This window comes from Podarcis filfolensis (assembly GCF_964270895.1).
Source record: "Podarcis filfolensis genome assembly, chromosome: 5".
NCBI classification, from domain to species: domain Eukaryota; kingdom Metazoa; phylum Chordata; class Lepidosauria; order Squamata; family Lacertidae; genus Podarcis; species Podarcis filfolensis.
In genome coordinates this window covers 44206579-44224893 of record NC_139608.1, presented here as the reverse complement: position 1 = coordinate 44224893, position 18315 = coordinate 44206579, and the positions used below count along the sequence as shown (strand labels likewise).

General features: G+C 41.2%; 1 protein-coding gene across 14 annotated transcripts in view; it reads left to right on the top strand.

Moving 5' to 3' along the window:
- Positions 1 to 18315, top strand: part of NT5C2 (5'-nucleotidase, cytosolic II) — an 88504-nt gene that overhangs the window by 35719 nt on the left and 34470 nt on the right. For 8 of the 14 annotated variants that reach the window (XR_014548796.1, XR_014548797.1, XR_014548798.1 and 5 more), the window contains 6 exons: positions 10955 to 11072; positions 14261 to 14356; positions 15717 to 15808; positions 15981 to 16038; positions 16811 to 16904; positions 17653 to 17706. Coding sequence is in view for 10 of the 14 variants with exons in the window: in XM_083616435.1 (XP_083472561.1) it covers positions 10955 to 11072; positions 14261 to 14356; positions 15717 to 15808; positions 15981 to 16038; positions 16811 to 16904; positions 17653 to 17706 (512 nt within the window). In the remaining 4 variants the exon portion in view is untranslated. Of the gene's footprint in view, positions 1 to 2008; positions 2184 to 10954; positions 11073 to 14077; positions 14168 to 14260; positions 14357 to 15716; positions 15809 to 15980; positions 16039 to 16810; positions 16905 to 17652; positions 17707 to 18315 lie in introns of all 14 variants that reach the window. The other 6 variants (XM_083616431.1, XM_083616432.1, XM_083616430.1 and 3 more) reach the window with 6 other exon arrangements.

Here is an 18315-nt window from a genome sequence, read left to right as displayed (position 1 = left end):
AAATTGGTCAGTGGTCTGCAACAGAATATATGCATGTTTTTTCTCATAATCTTTAGAACTCTGTTAAATAGATTTATGGAAAAAAAGCACATTTTCTTTTCTTTGTATCCTGCCTTTTGTCGTGGCATGGTATATGTGCTTAGCTTCTGTAAGGCGGTGACCTCACGTACACTCAGACTATACTTTGGAATAAATACCTAAATGCATGTGTACTAACATGTGGCAGGTATATAATTAGATTTTTTAGAATCACACAATGGAAAACCTGGAGGTGTAAGAATAGTTGAAGGCTCCTTGTAATCTTTGAAGGGCCAGATGTGAGTATAAGACTAGATTATTTCAAACAAAGCAGAACCATCTCTAGAGTTCCAACATCTTGTGCTTGGTTGTGACCTTCCCAACTTTGTTAAGAAATATTTTCATCATATCATAGCTAATTCCCCAAAGGTAGTGTTACCTAGAGATTCTCTAGTAAATAATTTATTTACTGACATGGAGATTTATTATAGGAATATTGGACTGTAGTTAATATTGCAAAAATGTGGTTCAAAATATAGTTTATAGCTGCATTTTAGTTAGTTACAGCATATAATCCATTGCATATTTACCAGAAGTAAGTCCCACTGTGTATTAAAAAGTAATGCCAGATACGCATTTCGCAAGGTAGCTCAGTTGGTAGAGCATGAGTCTCTTAATGTCAGGGTTATGGGTTTGAGCCCCATGGCATTGCAGGTAGTTGGACTAGATGACCCTCATGGTCTCTTCCAACTCTACAATTCTATGATTCCAACATTGCAGCCCTATTCAGGTCTGCTTAGAAGCGGGTTCCATTGAGTTTATTGGTGCTTACTCCCAGTTAGATTGCAAGTGTTGCTCCTTTTCAAGCCATGTGCAGATTTGTAGACTCACTAGCTCAACTGAATCATACCCCATGAGACACGAATCTCATATCTATCTTTCCTGCCTTTACTGTAACATGGATATTTGCCCATTAACAGACCAATCCTTTCATTTAGAGGTTAAAGAATATGCCTTATAATATACATAACCCCATACCCACATTACACGTTCAGGACTCTGGGTGGATTATGTGGATGTGAGCCTGTTGCCTCCCCTTCACACTTTACCGCCTTGGGGTTTCCAATGAGTAGACCTAAATCAAAAAGTTTAAGGAAAAGGGCTGTCGCTCAATGGTAGAGCATCAGCTTTGCTTGCAGTAGGTCCCAGGTTCAATTCCTGGCATCTCCAGGTAGGGCAGGGAGAGATCCTAGTCTGAAACCCTGGAGAGCTGCTGCCAGTCAGTGGTGACAGTACTGAGTTAGATGGACCAATGGCCATACTTGGTATAAGACAGCTCCTCTGTTCTCATATACTACTTAGAGCTATTAGTTGATACACTCTTTTGGAATAGCTTGGTGTATTTCGTTATTATATTGGATGCTCATAGAAATGGTTCAAAAAGTTAGGTTTAAGTTTCAGTATTGATTTAAACACATTTCTTAGGAAATATGTGTCTAAATTTTGTTAATGTGCCATGTTTACTTCTTACACAATGCTGCTATCCTTGTTACCAGCCCTCACTAAAATAGTTACATTTTGGCAGGAAGAGCAAGGAGTACTTAAACATACCAGTTAAACCATAGCACATGAGTAGATATTTGATACAGAATTTATAATCTAATATTGTAATTTGTAAGTATTTCTATTTTTGCTAGAATAAGATTTCAAAAGATCCAGATTTTCATCAGAAGTCTAATTTCTGATCCACATTGTACCACTCCGTTCTTATATACAGACACAACAACCTCTACCTGATAGCTGCAGAATATCCATTTTGAAATCTTGATCTGAGAGATTTTTTGTGGATTTGTAGATAATGACAAACCATGTCTGGTAAACCAGTATTTGGTCTTTCTGAAGCCAATAGCATCAGCAAACGAGCACACCACTGTTAGCACACCACCACTGTTGCAGTTTTAAAGTCAGTTTGATTCTTTCTTTTTGACAGGGGAGTCCAGTGTAACTCCTTCAAGACTGGAGTGACACTCAGCATCTGCATCTGCCTCATGTGAGTTAAAATCTTGGCAGCAGCATTTTGCACTACCTGGAGTGGCTGCAGATTTTTTTTTATCTTTTTCAGAAAGACTATAAAAATGGCTACTGTACCGGACTTGGCAGCAAAGGTAACACTAGCATGCATGGGTATTCTATACCTTACAATATAGCTTTCTGTGCCGAGTAGCTTCTCTCGTGACCTGCTTATTTCTTAAGGAAACCCATACTTTTTGTAGGATGAAAGTAATTTTGAATGCAGTACATTTATTTTGGTATTGCAGTTGATTTGAACAAAAATTGTGTATGTTGTCGACAGATTTCTGTCTTCAAAGCTTTGCCCCATTTGCCAAGATACACACACACACCATCCCAAACCTGAGAACACAATTTGTTTCCATATGTACATGATGATTTCAGTACATCTCAGTAGCCTTACTGTCTTTCATCTGTATTACACTTGTTTGAAAGTAGTACATTTAGGGTAACTGCACCAATCTGGTTTACTTCACAACAGATTATGCATGGCAACATCTCACTTGCCTGTTGTTGTTGTTGTCGTTGTTGTTGTTGTTTAATGCAATACTGTAATTTAATTACTGTAACTAAGGGTTTGCAATTATTCATCTCACTGTTAATTAGCTTTCTCAATAATCAAGCAGTTTGAGAACTGATCATTTATTATCACCAGTGCTTTTTTTCTGGGGGTACGCATACCCCTAAATATTTTGTGAATCTTTGTACTTTGTCCATTTACTGTAGTTATTTCCCCTGATTTGAACTATAAAATGGTGATTTCCTTAAGTCAAAATGAGAGTACCCCTAAACATTTTTTTAGAAAAAAAGCACTGATTATCACTCAAATGTACAGTTTACCTGTGCATTAGTTATGGATGCTTATCACTCAAATGTACAGTTTACCTGTACATTAGTTATGGATGCTTTTTCCGTTATGCTACTATATTGGTACCCAGTCATTCATACTGGCAGTAATTTGCTTGGTTGGGAGCTCATATTACCTAAATGAGCACTTGTACAGCTTGCAGGAAAATGTCAGGAGCTTGTAGCTCATCCTGATTAATCTAGACTGCTGTGCAGAGTGTTGTCAAGTAGGGACATGTGCTCTGTGAATTCCAGCCCCATTCCCAGTTGTCTAATTAAAGGAAAACTTATATTGAACTATGTCACAGTAACCGGAGTGTGATGTTTGTAATCTATTTTCATCTTCTTAGTTTAATGTACACTGCAGATACATGTTATATGCATGAATAAAATATGCTCACTCAAGTGGGTTACTTAAGTGAAGTAGGAAATTTTCCCAATTATGCTTCCTTCTCTTCATTAGTCATATATACAGTATTTGTGTAAATTTCAAAACTTGAGTAATCTAGAGGATGTCAAATATGAAGTACAAGTTCACAAAGTGGGCTTGAGAGATCACCTTGATGAAACATGGAATGGCTTCTCTTGGACTCAGGAAGAGGTAGGTCTTTTTTAAAAAAAGTTTGCATTTTTGGAGTGGAATAACTCCATAATGTATATGCAAATTTTGTATGGCAAAATTTCAATTAAAAATAGTTCAATTTAAAAAAGGTCAGTTGGTTCGAGCATGGTGCTGATAATTCCAGGGTTGCAAGTTTGATCCCCGTATGGGATAGCTGATATTTCTGCATTACAGGGAGTTGGACTAGATGATCATGAGAGTCCCTTCCAACTCTACAATTTTATGATTCTATGGAAGGAGTCAGAGAGCAGATCTCAACACCAGTAATTATTTGCCAGTTATTGGACTGTATTTTAGGTGGGTTAGCCTTAGGATTTTAAATATATATGCATTCTCTTTTAAATCTGCCCCCCCCAATGCTGATAACTCCCTCTTGTTTCTCAATAGTCTATGGGCATTTAGAGGGGTGAGCAACAGTGAGAGAATGTATTCCCTATCATTATAATGGGAATATCAACTCATGCCTATAACTTTTTGAGGAGCCAGAAGTTGATGAAATTTGCAGGCACAGTAGCCCCATTTAAGGAGATGAAGTCTGCCAGATTTCGGATAAATAGGTGCTTTGAGTTTGTTTCAAAGGGTTGCCAAACCGGCTTCATGGACAATGTGCATTGACATGACATACTTTGTAGATGCGATCCAATATAAGTTTCTTTTAAAAATCTCAGAAAGCTAAGTGAGTAAGTTAGTGAGTTACAATGGATTAAATAAGAGTATTTGAGGCTTTTACATTTGTTTCCTTTTCAAATTGGCACTGGAGTTTCTGTGCAAAGTTAATAAGGACAGAAGTAGAAATACGGAAATGTGACAGAGGTAGGACTTGAACATCCAGCGTTTCAAGTAAGCACCAAGCGCTCATGCACAAGAGTAAGGTGGGACATATGTGCACCGGTATCAGCCACTGTCACCTTATCAGAGAGGTGGTCTAAGTATTTCTGGAGATAGAGAAACCAAGGGTTGTATGTTTACTAGGCACAGTGGCTAGATCACTGTGGAGGAGTAGAGCACTCACTGCAACATCAGGGTTGAGATACTGCACGGAAAAGAGTACAGGCAAACAATGACAGCAAGATGCAGCAGGAGTGCTAGATATGCCTGTGATTTGACATTCCCAATATACAGGAAAGGGTTTTTTTAAAAAAAACCTCATGGTTGCCTCAACAGTTTGAAAGCCACAGTTTTAATGGGGGAAGGGAATGCTGGGGGGGGGATACAGAATGCAAGCATTTAGGGGGGGGTGTTTTTGCAGTTGTAGTCAGCTTTTCATGGCACTTTCTTAAGAGCGCTCATTTCTTTTCCAGCCAGAATAGTCTTTTCTCTTCTGGCATTGTTAATAGTTGCATTGTTAATAGTCAGTTACAAGTTTTCTTGGTATTTTTGAGTGTTCAGCTTATTCTACCTACCTAAAGCTCATACATGCTCTTAATCTGTTCAATTCAATGTGTCTTTTCTATTGTGATACAAAATAATTGTTGGTTTCACATTGCAGTCATTTTCTCATTTTTTTTTGGAAACAGTGATTATTAACACAGTAAATTAATATAACCCACGAGTAAAGTGCAAATGTTTACAGAGGGTGCCTTCATGTAAACAGTTGTATGTGCAAATGTTTATTTGTTACCTGGAACCCAGCGCAACTTGGGGCTCCAGGTTTCATCAAAGTCTCTACATGTACAGATGTACACAGATAGACTTCTTCCATACAGATATGCTATATGTGTGGGTGTCAGGTGAAGGTCAGCTGACATGTGCAATGCAGATGTGGCCCTACTCACACATTAATCTCTGTAAATGTCTGAATAGGGCTATGGTTTCATGAGTCTTCAGGTGAAATAACTTTAAAGGTGCTTTTAGTCTGTGAAACAAATCAGTGCCTTGGACAACAGGCCATGCTGGAGTCTTTGGGATCCCTGGTTTTTTGGGGTGGATCTATCTGAAGGAGACACTAGGAAGTTCGTGGTGGGTCAAGGCCTTTTCTCCCAATTTCTGTCCTTGACTGGGTAAGGTGGAAGAATACTAACCAACTTCCATATAATAAATACAGTGTTGGTGGCTATGTGGAATGGAATGCTTTATGCGGGTCCAGCTGACATGCGATGGGGGTCTGGAACATATTCCCGACGCAAAATGAGGATTGCCTGTATTACCTTCAGCTACAAGGAAGAAGTAATAGGGTTTCTCCTCTTGAAAACTAGCAGAGCTGTGTGTTATGCATGTCAGCAGTCTCCTTATGTCTGGAACAGAGACTGCTGTTCCTTAACACTCTCAATACCAAGGGTAGTTACATGACAGCTGCCCACATTACTAGGGGCCATATCCAGCCTTCCTTGTCCACTAATGCAAGAACTCTTGCACCAGCAGAAGACAGAGTTTAAAGGTAATCAAATGCAACACTTACACTAGTGGAAAATTATTACACAACAGTGGATTCTTGTTGTGCATTTTGTTGCACAACAGCTTATTATTATTGTGCAATCCATTGTACAACAGTCTTTGGTTATCTAACTGTGTTTTGTTTTGTGCAATAACTTTCCACCAGTGCTACAATAACTTAGTACGTACTACATTTTGACAATAATTTCATACTACATTGGAAACAACTTTAGGATTGGATAATCAATTAACACTTTCCATTCGTTAAACAGGATGGCTTCATAATGGCAGTAAATTGCAAATGATCAGTATTTTGCATCTTAGGTAAGGTGCAGATGTGGAGGCAGGGGTGGAGGCAGGAAGAAAAAAAGGGGACTTGTGTCTGTAGTAAATTATTTTGGGGGGTTTGAGGCTGGGGGTGCGGGAAGGGTATCTCTGTGTGTGACAGTTTTAGTCCTTTGGTGACAGACTGGGGAGAAGAGAGAGCTGGAACTGAGGATGGGGCAAGTGGAATTGGGGGTAAAGATTGCATTCAGAGGAATAGGGAAGTGTATGGGCAGTATGAAGGAAGGTAGGGTGGGTGCATGTGAGAGAGAAAGAGACAGAGAATGTGTGTTTTAGGCAGTGGCAATACCAGAAAAAAAATTATGGGGACAGGAGGGGCAAAGTAAATTTCCAGGTGGGTGAGTTGTGTCCTACATGTTAAGATACCTGAAAGAAAGATAACAGTTTATGTTAAAGGGAGGAGTCCAGCAATTGGTGGGAAGTAGAGGGAGGGAGAAACTTGTTTGGGGAAAGTCTTTTCCGCACTGACCCCCTCTGGCGCTGCTCATGGTTTTAAGGATCTGGTAATAGGCAGATGGAAGCAAATTGGGTTGAAGGGGGCATTTTTAGTGCTGTGGAGGAGCAAGAGGATTAGGAGAAAAGAATGGGGAAATGCTAGTGTCCCTCTCTTCTCACTGTACTCACTTTTCTCCCTCTTCATTTACTCAGCAGCCTCATATGGGAGAGATAAAGGATGTGGAGCCCTCACGTATTCCACAGTACAGTGGTACCTCGGGTTACATATGCTTCAGGTTACATACGCTTCAGGTTACATACGCTTCAGGTTACATACGCTTCAGGTTACAGACTCCGCTAACCCAGAAATATTACTTCAGGTTAAGAACTTTGCATCAGGATGGGAACAGAAATCATGCTTCAACGGCGTGGCAGCAGGAGGAGGCCCCATTAGCTAAAGTGGTGCTTCAGGTTAAGAACAATTTCAGGTTAAGAATGGACCTCCGGAACGAATTTAGTTCTTAACCTGAGGTATCACTGTACTCCCAAAATCTACCATGTGTTGTCTTCAACGTGAAATTCCAGATTCAGTGTAGTAAAATAGATGTTTTATTAACAAGCAAACACCCAGATAATGTAAAACATCCATTGACTGAAGTTAACTTTCTCTAACTGAACTAACTAACTAACGGACATTAACATTAAAGAGACAGTAACATATATCATCCTAGGGTGTGTGTGCAAAGGGGTCTGTAGAATAGAAGAAAGGAGGAGACATGGAAATGGGGGGTAGTCTGTGTGCAAAGGACAGTTGGAAAAAGGTCGGTAGGAAAAGGGGGTTAGGGTGCTAATGGAATGTATGCAAAAGTAGTTGCAAATAGGGAATAGGAGGCATGGATGTGGGGGTGAAGATGAAAGGGGGGCACACAAGGGGTTGCAAAATTGGAGAAGATGATGGCTTCATAATTGGTTAGAAGGTGAAGAGGGTGCTTAGTAGCTGCAGGTTACCATAAGGGTGGCAACCTACTACAAGCTAACCTGATAGCTGGCCTTTAGCAAACGACAACTTAAATTATTATCTTAAACACCTCATGACTAGATGCTTGATCTAAAATTAGGATTCATAATTGCATTCTGACTTTCACCAGTGGCCGTAAGTTTCATGCTCTTTTGATGTCTGTATGTAGAGGTGAAATAAGGTGAGTGTGTTAATGCTGTTTGGAATATATTTCCCCTGAGGCACTAACTAATGCTTTATTTGATGCATTCTGTCGCTGAAATATGAACTGTATTTCCACTCTGCAGAGCATTCCTGGTAGAATTAAATTTTAAAATCACTGGGTGGAATTCAACATCATGCTATTTTAAATGTTCCACTTGCGCAAGCCTATCAGCTTGTCAGATGGAACAACCTCCCTGTGCACACTGTTCTGGGGTTTTTTCTGATACCCCTCAAGCCAATTTCAGGGAGAGAAAGGGGAAACCCTGCTGTACAAGCAGAAGCCTTTCTGCTGATGGGGTTTGTTTGGTGAATCCTGCCGGCTATGTCTGTCAAAGGTCATGCTTGCCTAACGTACTAAGCCAATGGTTCCCTATTAGCTAATTACTGAGGACCCCATTACTGCAACGCAATTTTTTGAACAAAATGATATCTGGTTTTCAGCATCATGGCAGGTTTCTGGATGAAACATCGGCTCTGGATCCATTCCAGTCCAGCTTCCATGCTGGTCATGGGACCAAGACGGCTCTGGTCGCCCTAACAGATGATCTCCGCAGGCAGCTGGATCGAGGCGGGTCAGGGCTGCTGATTCTTCTAGACCTGTCAGCAGCCTTCGACATGGTCGATCACGAACTCCTGGACCACCGCCTTGCCGACGTGGGGATCCAGGGCACAGTCCTTCAATGGCTGCGCTCGTTTCTCTCTGGTCGGGGACAGAGGGTGGCGCTTGGGGGGGGAATTATTATCGCACCACTCCTTGGTGTGTGGAGTGCCTCAGGGTGCGATACTCTCCCCGATGCTTTTCAACATCTTTATGCGCCCCCTCGCCCAGCTTGTCCGGAGTTTTGGGCTGGGTTGCCATCAGTATGCCGATGACACCCAACTCTGTTGATGGATGGCCATCCTGACTCGGCCCCAGACACACTGACCAGATGTCTGGAAGCTGTGGCTGGATGGTTACGTAGGACCCGGTTGAAGTTAAATCCTTCAAAGACAGAGGTCCTCTGGCTGGGACGGGACGATATGGGATTGAGGGGGCAACTCCCATCTCTTGCGGGGGTGCAGTTAGTGCCAGCACTATCCGTTGAGAGTTTGGGTGTAATCTTCGATATCTCCCTCTCTATGGAGGCGCAGATTAGAGCTATAACAAAGGCGGCATTTTTTCATCTCCGCCAAGCTAAGCAGTTGGCTCCTTATCTCTCTCGCCCTGACCTAGCCACTGTGATCCACGCGACGGTCACCTCCAGACTGGATTATTGTAACTCGCTCTACGTGGGGCTGCCCTTGAGACTGACCCAGAAACTCCAGCGGGTGCAGAATGCCGTGGCGAGACTCCTTATGGGGTCTTCGCTGCGAGATCACATTCATCCGGTACTATACCAGCTGCACTGGCTCCCGGTGGAGTACAGGATCAGGTTTAAGGTGCTGGTTTTAACCTTTAAAGCCCTATACGGCCTAGGACCCTCGTACCTACGGGACCACCTCTCCTGGTATGCCCCACAGAGGAACCTACGGTCTGCAAATAAAAACATCCTGAAGGTCCCAGGCCACAGAGAGGTTAGGCTGGCCTCAACTAGAGCCAGGACTTTCTCGGCTGCGGCTCCAATCTGGTGGAACGCTCTGTCACAAGAGACTAGGGCCCTGCGGGACCTGACATCTTTCCGCAGGGCTTGCAAGACAGAGCTGTTCCACCAGGCCTTTGGTTAGGGCGCAGCCTGACTCCCTCCTCTGGCAACCTGCACAGAATTTTGCTTAACGGTTGCCACCAATTTGATTTTAATTTAATTTTTATAATGAAATGTTTTTAAAATGTTGGATTATTTGACTGTTTGATTATTTGATTGTTGTTAGCCGCCCTGAGCCCGGCTTCGGCCGGGGAGGGCGGGATATAAATAAAATTTATTATTATTATTATTATTATTATTATTATTATTATTATCATGATATACCAGCAGCTAAACGTTGCAATATTCCTATATATCACAATGTCTGAAACTGGAGATCAGGAGTGGGGATGAGGGAAGGAACAGTCACAGAGATCAGGTGTGAGGGGGGAGAGAGAAAGTGAGACACCACCACCACATGGTTTGAGTGAGAGGGGATGGGGATGGGGGATGCAAGTCCACTGTGGCTGCTGCTGCTTTCCTGCTGACTGAGAAAAGCTGCTCCGCCTCAGTGCCAGGGGAAGGTAGTGCCTTGAAGTGAGGGCAATCAGCTGCCCTGTTCTCCCTCAGCATGAGGAGAAGGCAGCGCTTTGCAATCGGCTGCCCTGTTCTCCCTTTATATTGCTACGTATTGCCTGCTCAAAATAGTTGTCGCAGAATGATTTCAAAATCGATTTTGGCCAATATATATTTAAAATCGCAGTGTGTTAAAACAGACCATAAAATTTGTGATATCACCATGCAAAATGACCAAAAAAATGTTTTTTGGGGAGGAGGCAAGGGATGTGGACGCGGACCCCCTGGGTGTGTTCCATGGACCCCTAGTTGGGAACCACTGCTCTAAGCCAAACCACAGTTCAAATGTGCTGGCTCCTGAGGAGGAGATCAAGCAGTTTTGCTTTCCCCCAGGCATCATAGGTTAGTGCAGTAGCTTAGCATGTATCCAAAACAAGGATTTTGGTAAAGGTTTCTGCATAACTCCAATCTGTAGCCAAGATTTGTCCTATGGTTATAGGTTGTCATTAAAGAGGAGGTAATGTAACCATGTTTCTGGATTCAGATGACACCCCAAGGCAAACTTTAGCTTAGCTGCTGTCCCACATTGGCCTAAAATACCCAAAGAAGGTGTGAACTCCTAGCTGTGAACCAGCATGTTTGCAAAGTCCCAGTATGTCATACTCTGGCTCGCTGTGAGATGTGAACCAGACCAGTGTTAAATACCACTCTCCTTGTATGTCTGCTGAACTGTACATTAAACCAGAGGAGAATGGCAAAGTTAATATACATTTTCTGCCTTGCTTAGATAGGATGTGTGTGTTGCTTGTGTTTTCTAACCAAAATCTTCTTCACATCTTCTCACAGTATATAAATCTCCAGAGTATGAATCCCTTGGATTTGACTTGACAGTTGAACGGCTAGTATCAATTGGATACCCTCAAGAGCTGCTTAGTTTTGTCTATGATCCTACATTCCCTACCAGGTAAATAATTGTAAGCTACAAAAATATGTATATTGCCACTTACTGGTTTGTTTGTTTTTAAAGTGTTCTATTTTTAGCATGCTGTTGTTCAGTAATACATAAGCAGATTTAAGTGCACGAGGTTCTTGCTAGTTGAAGTAGATTTGTCAGCAGAGAATTTGTCTTAAGAAACCCAGTGGTAAATGTATTGGAAGTGAAATGCATACCAGGAAAACCTGAACATAGTTAGAAACTGGGGGAAACAACCCCTAATTTATGCAAACATGAATTTCAATTAAATTCTGGGCTGCTTAAAAAGTCCTGCATTAAACTATTTGAGGCAGAATATTTGTAGATACGTATAAAATATGTAAGGCTTGGCAGATTTTCTTTAGGCGGTTCCTTATATGTACTAAGATTTTCCTGTGTTTCTGCCCACAAGGCAGCACCTCTTCACATTTACGTTAGAGGTAGCTCCTAAGTTCCCCTCGAGTTTTGGGAGAAGCACACTTGCCAACCCTGGGATTCTTTTTAAAAGAGAGCCCACAGAAGTTGTGATGCATGTATGGAGCGTTCCACACTTCTGTCTTGCATTCTGGCCAGTTTTTGCAACAGAAGCATTGTTGAAACATGCCAGTGAGTTTAGCAAAAGCTGAAAGGAATGCAAAACTATTTATGGAATGATTTAGGGGAAAAGTCAACAAATTTTGGCACCTTTAGTAGACCCAATTCACATGTTTACTTTTGAGAAGGCCACTTTTAGTGATCTTTGCAAGGCTTTTTTGAAAAGTTAAGCAACAGAGAAATTCACAGTTCATTCTGTAACAGCACAGAATTAGCATGTGAATTGAGCTTTAGTAAGTGGGCCATTAAGGGGCAAAATGGCAAGCCCATTATGCGGATACATATACAAAATTTGTTGTATATTTTTGTTTTATCCAGTCATTGCAAATGCTTTTGAAAATTATTAGTGGTACAGTAGAATGTGGGCAAGGGTTGGGGGAAAAGTGACCTAGGCTCATTGTGAAGCACTGGCACTACTATGTCACCACCTTGGACAGCTTAGGCTATCTTCACTGATGAACATGCTTAGAGCTGTGTATGTTTGCCCTTCCAAAACAGGCTAATAAATCTTGGTACAGGCAAACAGAGTCACTTTGAAGCTTGTTCTAAATCTACTTGGGTTTCTCCTTACTTGAAAGGGCATTTGCTGACTTTAGAACAAAAATATTAGCACAACTTTTTATTTAACCACTCACACAGGAAAGTGCATGGAATGAGTGGGCTGACAGAGGAGGGATAGATTGCGCTATCCCTTTCCTGCCATCTTGATCTGCTTCCATGCTGCTTCCTTCCTCCCTGGCCAGCATTGAAATCAAGTAATCTGGCAGGGAGTGAGAACAAGTTATCTATCACTTCTCTGTTGGTTCATTGTGCTTCTGTGCTGGATGTGCAGAAGGCGAAACTGCTTGCATAGAAAAAGTATGTGCTGGACGTGATAGGAGAGCGCAATTCATTCTTTCACTATCAGGCTGCTCTGCATCTGGAATGGATGCACAGCAGGGGGAAAAAACCCTTCTGCATGTTCAGCACAGAAATCAGGTATGCTGGAAGTAGTGACAGATTGATCCATTGCCCTGTCTTTAGTCAACTGTGCCAGACATGCAGGAGAAAAAGCATTTTCCTGCACTCTCAACATAGAAACTAATCAGGCTAGCAGAGTAGTCAGGGATCATTCCATTTCTCATCCACCAGCCTGCTGTATTTCTTGCCAGCAACAGTTTTTACTGATAAGAAATGCTGGTGAAAGGGAAACCAGCTCCTCTTAGGAATAAAAACTTTTATAAGCTAGTAACTTTTGGAAATTTATGAACAAGGTTGTATTAGCATTTGAGGTTACTTGGTATGGCTGTTGCTTCCTTGCTGTCTCACATTCAGGGCCAAACTACACATTGCCGCAGACATGGGCCAACCGCCAAAAACTGTCTCCCTGAATCATGTTCTCACCTCTCTCCTCTGAATGTGCAGTTTCACTTACCTGAAAGTGAAACTAACAATGCCATGCATTTCCTCTCTGCTGTGCCAAGCAGCAGCTAGTGATGTGGAGTGGGGGCAGAGAAGCACACCATGTGACAATGTCACATTGTGGGTAAGTGGAAAAAAACTATAAAGAAATGGGAGAGAGGGAAAATGTGGCATGGAAAGCTCTTTCTAAGGAGGTACCCACTGTGCAAACTTGGTAGACGGGCAACTTTCCTCAAGGGAAAAGAGAAGTGGTGACTGAAAGTCTTAACTGCCACTTACTCACTGGCAAGAGGATTGCTTGGAGCCAAACTAAATAATCCCTATGTGAAAAGGGTGGTGATGTCTTAAGGTGTTAGAGGCATGAGTGATGAACTCTTCCTCCATTTGCCATTTGTGTTCCAGCAGTCCTTCTCCCCAAACTCTTTTCATATAGCTTAGCTGAGAAGTTCTACATTCCTCATCTCCTACATTCCACACCTCCTTTCCATGCGGTTAGGACATTCACACACAGAGAACTGCCTTAGTTATGCTTAGTTTTTCCTGTTTATTGTAGGGAAAGCACAACTGGTGTCAACTAACCTTTTATAAAGTTTAGTCCAAAAGGTTTTAGTCCTTTAAAGGAATAATAAATATATAACACTTGTATTATACAGTTCACAGTGAGTTCACAGTGCCTCACACACATTCTCTGAGTAGTCTTCCAACAAGCAGGTAGGGTGGACAATATGATGTTGAGGTGGTACTTAGTTTTAAACAAGGCAAGTCTGATTTGACAGATTTTTTTGTCCAATGAGACTTCTGCCAGCTCCAGTTATGTAGTTACTCTTCTTGGTCAGTTGGGTAGGTGGGAGAACTAAGGTTTTTATTTTTTTTTAAACTATGCACCTGTGCCTGCTGATTGTGTAATTCAGCTTTTTTGTTAAGATAAATGAGCTAATGATAAGAAAAGAGATCAATTGTACATTTGAACTGGGCAATGCAGACTATTTTTTCCTCTGCAGCTAAACAAAAGTTCAATGGGACTCTGTCAGCAAAGTGTCCTCCTTAGGGTCAGATTCTAGTTTGGACAGAACATGATAGAACTGGCTCAGGTATGCCATTCCAATAGACTATCTTTCAAAGTCTTGCTGTCCACTGCTTGGTATACCATGCTTATATCAATCAATGCACTTCTTTATTAATAGAGGCCTGGTATTTGATTCCCTTTATGGAAATTTGCTGAAAGTCGATGCCTATGGGAACATCCTAGTGTGTGCACATGGCTTTAACTTCATGAGAGGGTAAGTACTGTGAATATAGGCAGATCACATAAGGTTGCAATCTGTATGTACAACAGGGGGTGGTATGTTCCACTGAACTTGGTAGAAACTCTGAATTCATATATAGAATTGGGCTTTCAGGGATCACCTACGTTGTAGCATTTCCAAATCCTTATGCAGGCCAGTTTTTCTTACTTTGGAGTCTTATAAATTCTAATGACTTCAGAAACTTGGTTAACCTTTGGAAACTAACTTAAGTGAATATGGAAAAAATGCATACAAACCTGGTTCAGATGTAACCATCTCACCTCAGTGCATCAGTTTATTGGGCCAAGAACAAGCCTTGTGTCCACATATTTTCTTCTTGGCCCTTGAATGCACAACTTTGTTAAACTAATTTCTTGTGATATCCAGATGGGACAACTATGGTTTAAGTGTTGTTTACAAATCATAATATGACCTGGGACTAGACCGTTTTGAGCTCAGCTATGGGAACATAGGAACCTATTATACTGTGGTCTATCTTGACTGGCAGTTGCTCTCCAGAATTTCAGGCAGAAGTTTTTCTCAGCACTACCTGAAAATGCTGGGGATTGAACCTGAGATTTTTTGCATGCAAACACATGCTCTACCACTGAGATGATGATGATGATGATGATTCTGCCTTTTATCAAAAGATCTAAGGGCGGTGTACAACATTTGAAACACATTACAGAACATCAGTGATAAAAACATAATAAAAAGCACAATCAGGGAGCCACCACAGAAGAGACCAGTTCTCTTGTTGCCACCCTCTGAACCTTTCTGGGAGGGTGGACAAGTGCAGGGTCCAGGCTGGTTTGTATGGGGAGAGGCAGTCCTTAAGGTATTGAGGTCCTGAACTGTGTAAGGCTTTATTAGGTCAACAGGATCCATTTCAGTATTCTGTCTTTGGCTGTATGATGACTTGAAATCTTACTAAACATTGAAACATTGCTGCTACTACTTCTTTTTAAGTAGAATATTATGTGTGAATTGTACAGAGTTGTTGATTGTTAGTTGCATGCTGTCCAAATGAAACACAATTCTTTTGTTTTGATCACCCCAGTTCTTGAATTCTTCTGCGATCAGTTGAGCAAGCAAGAGCTGGAGGGAATAGGCTCCTCTCTATGGATGAAGTTGTGTGAAGTATCACATTTTGCTGTAGTAGAAAGGAGGCCATATTATATTTATTCCAGAGTTCTCATTAAAACCTTTCCTTGAATCCCAACATTTTAGGAGATCTTTCTCATTGGTCTCATTGGTCTTATTGACCCAGTAGGAGTTAACATAGCTGTTTAGAGAAACTATTATGATTAGACATCTTTAATAGGCATATTCCCTTGTCCCTTACCTTTTTCAGGCCAGATATCCGAGAGCAGTACCCTAATAAATTCATCCAGAGAGATGACACTGACAGGTTTTACATTTTAAACACACTGTTCAACCTACCAGGTGAGACCTTAAACTCTAATGGGGATGGTGGGGATTGTGTCATGACAATCCGTAGGTATATTACTGTTAATTTCAAATGACAAATTAGGAATGTCATTTTGGTTTAGATTAATTACATGAGTGTCTCTTTATCCAGTTCTTCATTTAATGTATATTATTTGCTTCTTTGCAGAGACTTACCTGCTGGCTTGCCTGGTTGATTTCTTTACGAACTGTGATAGGTATTCAAGGTGAGCATGTGTCTCATGTGTTATATGAAATTCAACATGTGACGCTATAGCCATCATTGTCTCTCATTGCAAGTGTGCAAGGACAAATTCAAATCTTCTTATCTGTAGCTTGATGACAACAGCAACCACAAGTACTTTAGGGATTGTTTATGTTGGTAAAGTTTGTGATTTAAACCCTGGCAGGACTCATAGGGTCCATCATACACAGGTGAATATGATCATTTAGCACAAGAGTGGGCTACCTTTTCAGGGATTAGAAGTTGATGTGATGGATACTGCCAAAGCCATAAAAGTGGGTGGAGCTACTCCTTTTCTCTGTTCATTTGTACATCCATTCACATGTCCCTCTCCCACACCCAGCTCCCTTCTGAATCTTCAGCCCCTCAACTTCATCTAGCCATCATCCATGTATGTTCATTCTCTCTTGCATGCAGAAACATGTACCAACCTAGATTCAGGCATACACACATCCTGCCTATACCTTTATCTCATCCCATTTCCTGCCTGGTTTGGCCTCTGAGAACAGATGCCATGCTGATTAGACAGGAAATGAGATGATATATCTATTCATGAACTGGCACAAAACATACAAGCAAGAATCCACCTAACATTAGTGGGATTAAGGTTTGGTTGCTTTCAATACTATCAATGTAGCTATCAATACTGTTGGTATTTCCAGTTGTACGGTGATTCCCAGGCCTTATGCACCCTCCTTACTAGCTGCTAACCTACTTTTACAACAGTTCCGTGCTTTTTTCCTTTTTTCTCACAGCTGTGAAACAGGGTTTAAAGATGGAGACCTCTTCATGTCCTTCAGAAGTATGTTCCAAGATGTGAGAGATGCTGTGGATTGGGTTCACTATAAGGTGACTTGCACTTTGGGATATTTTTTTAACCGTAGTCTGTTTAATTCTTAACATTTTGAATAAATTATAGTGTGAGTTGAACACTGTTATATTTGCTTTGGCAGCCAGTGAATAAGTATTAAATGCCAGCTAGCTTGCCCATCAATATGATTGGAAAGGGGGGATTGGTAAACAAGGATGATAATTCCTTCTATCACCACCATCCTGCTGCTTACTTTCACCCCCCCACTCCTCCCCTCCCCTCTTGACAAGACAGGCTGCTGCTGCAAGCCATCTTAAAAGCCATCACTGTTTCACTTTATTATATTTATGCTATTGTTTTCCCTTCCAAGGAGCAGTTTCATGTGTTTTCAGGTGATAACTCATCCGCACATTGCACAGGAATCACACCACCCCTTTGCTTCAGCAACTGAACTCTGTCACCATGTGTTTTCTGAACTATTCTGTTTTGCACTTCAAGTTTACTTCAGAATATACTTAATTACAGCGCTTCAATGGCATCTTGTCCCATGTGTTTGTTTCTCATATGGTGAATGAGCCACAGGGTTCTCCACCCCCAGGTTGAACCTATCCAATGCTAATCTCATGACACATGAAACTCCACAAATAACTTTCTGCCTCTAGTGTCAGTGGTGCATCTTTCTACAGTACGATGACAGCATGGAAGCTGATACTATAAGGCGAAACCTGAGTAAGATTGCTAGATCATTACTTCTGCTATGTCATGTGGTTTCTCCTGTTGTTTCAGGGATCACTGAAGGAGAAGACAGTTGAGAATCTGGGGAAGTATGTAGTGAAAGATGTAAGTACGTCAAGCCTTTCCTTATTGAAAGTGGACCAGTCTTGGTTTATTTCATGCAGTCTTAAAATGATAAAAAAAGCAATGGAAAGTTCAAACTCCCTTGTTCACAATTTATTTTTTTAAAAAATAGGCATTAAGTGATGTTATTGTTGCTTCAGCAAATTTTGCCTTTTTTGATTAAAAACAATTTATCACTTCCTCTTTATCTCCCTTTTGTTAATGGAATTCTAAGCACCCGAATTTCAAGCAGGGGCAGTTGGTTTCCCCACCCCCACAATGTATGGAGTAGTAAGAGAGTGCATGTCACAATAGAAATGTGAATATTCCAAAGCATCTTCTATGTCTTGATATCTTGAGGGGCAAAAAGTTAAAATTGTGCATTTTGTATTTCTTTAGAGGAATTCATTTGATTTTTACCTAGCATGGGATACTTTCTGTTTCCACATAATGCTCATGCTACGTACTCACAGCACATCAAAGTGGCATTTTGTTCTAAAATTAGTAAAGAGTCCTTGCTGCCTGCAGTCTCTCATTTTCAAATCATCAGGTTTCTGGTTACATATTGTAGAACAGCTTTCAGCATTTCAGTTTTTTAAAAGTATATTTTAA